This window comes from Nicotiana tomentosiformis, chromosome 10, assembly GCF_000390325.3.
Source record: "Nicotiana tomentosiformis chromosome 10, ASM39032v3, whole genome shotgun sequence".
In the NCBI taxonomy this organism is placed as follows: domain Eukaryota; kingdom Viridiplantae; phylum Streptophyta; class Magnoliopsida; order Solanales; family Solanaceae; genus Nicotiana; species Nicotiana tomentosiformis.
Window position 1 is genome coordinate 55,557,618 of NC_090821.1, and position 2,949 is coordinate 55,560,566.

The following is a 2,949-nucleotide window of genomic DNA, read 5'->3' on the forward strand; positions in this document are numbered from 1 at the left end:
CAAAATAAAATCATTTTGCCTTTTTCTTTCAACTTTAATCCCTCAAGAAACCTGTCGAATGATATCCATCATCGGGAAAAATTAAAAATTTTAAAATTTTTAATGTTTTCCAATTTGTTTCTATCAAACTACTACAACTAACCAAAATAAACTAACCAAATTAATATACATACAAATATATCTCCCACCCCATACTTTAAGTTGTGGCATGTCCCCATGACACACAATTAAAAAGCATAAGGTAGAGGAAACTTCCCTGAATCTCTAGTCGAGGTCTGAGTCAAAGCCGGTATCTATTCTTCGTGTCCGAACTAGTGCACACATCCACACAGATAGCTTCTTCTCAGCCTTCTTGGGATACACCCCACACTTTTCTTTCTTAATCACTAGGACCTTCTCTTTCGAGCTTTTCACTCTCCGCTCTACACTTGCCGCTGACTTCTCCTTTTTCACCCCCATCTCCACATTCATCTCGAAAGTCATTGTCTTATCACCCACTCTAAGTATGAGCTTTCTATCATGTATGTCTAATATTGCTTTGCTCGTCACTAAGAATGGTCTTCCTAAAATAAGGGGGACCTCTTTGTCCTCTTTCATCTTCACCACTATGAAATCTATAGGAAATATAAACTTATCTACCCGAACTAAGACATCTTCCACTATACCCTCAGGTATTATAGTTGTTTGGTCTACCAGCTGCAAAGATATTGGCACAGACCTTATCTCTCCAAGTTCATTCTCCAATTTCCTGTTAATAGACAAAGGCATTAAATTAATTGAGGCACCAGAATCACATAAAGACTTATCAAAATTAAGAGTGCCTAACGAGCAAGGTATAGTAAAACTCCATGGATCTCCACACTTTTGTGGGAGTTTGTTTTGTAAGATTGTGCTGCAATACTCTGTGAGCTTGACCACTGAGGTCTCTTCTATCTTCCTCTTCTTTGTAAGGATCTCCTTCAAGAATTTGGCACAAGCTGGCATTTGTGAGAGCACTTCTGTGAATGAAAAGTTTACATTAACCTGCCTCAGCATCCCTAGAAATTTCTCAAACTGCTTGTCCAGCTTTTCTCTATATAACTTTTGGGGAAAAGGTAGAGTAGGCATATGCTCACTCTCATTAGATTCCTCCCTTCTTGAAGTTTCCTCCTTCTTCTTTTCCTCAGCTCCCTTCTTGCCTTTCGTCCTCTTATCACCTTCAATTTTCAGATTCTCCTCACTTTCATTTTCAAGAACAACCTCCTTTTGGATTGGAGTGGGATATTTCAATACTTGCCCGCTTCTCAAGGTCACAACATTTACTATTTCTTTGGGATTTCTTTCAGTGTCAGCTGGTAGAGTACCTGGGATTCTCTCAGCCAGTACAGTTGCAATTAGTCCCATTTGCTTCTCCAAGTTTTGCAAACCAGTGCCAAGTTCTTTGATAGCTGAACCATGAGAATCTAATATCTCATATGTCTTGACAATGAAGGACTTCATTAGATCTTATAGCCCAGACTGAGTGAAATGTTGAGGATGGAAATGCAGCCTCGGCTGATTCGCAAAACCAAGAGCTCCTTGTCCTTGAAATCTGGGATTGTTTTGTTGCCATGAATTTGCAGTACCCCCCAGGTGAACTCCATTAAAAATTGGGGTGCTTCTGACCCATTGCATTGAAGTTATAATTTCCCACATAATTTACTTCCTCGGTTTAGTCTTGACACTCATGAGTAGGGTGTCCTCTTCCACATATATCACATGCTGCATGATTCTCACTATATATTGAAAATAAGGTCAACTTCCTTATCTCTTTCACCATGGAATCAAGTTGTACCTGCACAGATGTGTTAGCATCAACCTGGTGAACACCAGTTGATCTTCTTCTTTCAATAATTTCAGAGGGCCACTGATTTGCATCTTCGGATAACTCATCTAGAATTGTGACTATCTCCTCTAGAGTCTTCTTCATCAATGGGCCCCCAGCTGCATTGCTCAATGTTCTGCATGCGGCTGGTGTCAATCTATCCCAAAAATCCTAGAGTTGCATCCAAAGTTCAATTCCGCTATGTTGACACTTTCGCACTATCTCCATAAACCTCTCCCAAGTTCAAACACAGTTTCAGTCTCGTTCTGGCAGAAGTTATGAATTTCTCTTCTAAACTTGCCCGTCTTAGCTGATGAGAAATATTTGTCAAGAAATTTTCTGGTCATCTCATCCCATGTTCTAATCGATCCATTAGGCAAGCTTCAAAGCCAGTGCTTTGCATCGTCTTTGAGTGTGAAGGGGAATGCCCTTAAGTAAACTGTATCTTGTGACACACCATTATATTTAAAGGTGTTCATGATCTCCTCGAAGTCCATTAGATGACTGTTTGGGTCTTCGTTCATCTTTCCTCTGAAGACACAACTGTTTTGAAGAGTTTGAAGCAACCCCTACTTTAACTAAATATTGTTAGCTGCAACTGGAGGTGGTTTCACACTTGATAAGCCTTGGTTGTAGACAGGTCTAGCATAATCACCCAGTGGTCATCCAGCACCGGGAGCTATATTTTCGAATTGGTCTACACCCAAAGGTAGATTCTGAGCAATTCTCCGAGCCCTCTCCTCTTCATAGAGAAGTTGTGCATTTTGAAGCTGTCTCCTCAGCATCTAGTGCAGCTTTTTCTCTTTGCTGGGCTGCCTCTCTTGCAGCCAAATCAACATTATCATCATCTCCCGCCATAACTTCCTTGGATGAGTATTGCCCAACCTTCTCTGTATTCTCGGGGAGATTTTTTTCCTTCCTTAACTGTCGCAGTTGTTTCTCGATTTCTGGTTCGTATGGGAGCACTTCCTTCCCAGAGGATGCACCAGTCTAACTTGTAGCCTGCGCACAATCAAGTAAGGCCAAACATAAAAAGAGAAAAATAAAATAAAAAGAAAAAATTCCTAAATTAGAACCACAAACTATTTCAAACACTATTAATTTCC

General features: G+C 40.3%; 1 protein-coding gene across 1 annotated transcript; it reads right to left on the minus strand.

Moving 5' to 3' along the window:
* Positions 1-264: 264 nt before the first annotated feature.
* On the minus strand, positions 265-1,479 carry LOC138900198 (uncharacterized). Its single transcript, XM_070186912.1, has one exon. It carries the CDS (start codon positions 1,477-1,479, stop codon positions 265-267), a length of 1,215 nt encoding a protein of 404 aa, XP_070043013.1.
* Positions 1,480-2,949: the final 1,470 nt, after the last annotated feature.

Excerpts from the sequence above, each read along its gene's own strand:
- LOC138900198 (XM_070186912.1), bottom strand. The coding sequence starts at position 1,479 with ATGAAGTCCTTCATTGTCAAGACATATGAGATATTAGATTCTCATGGT.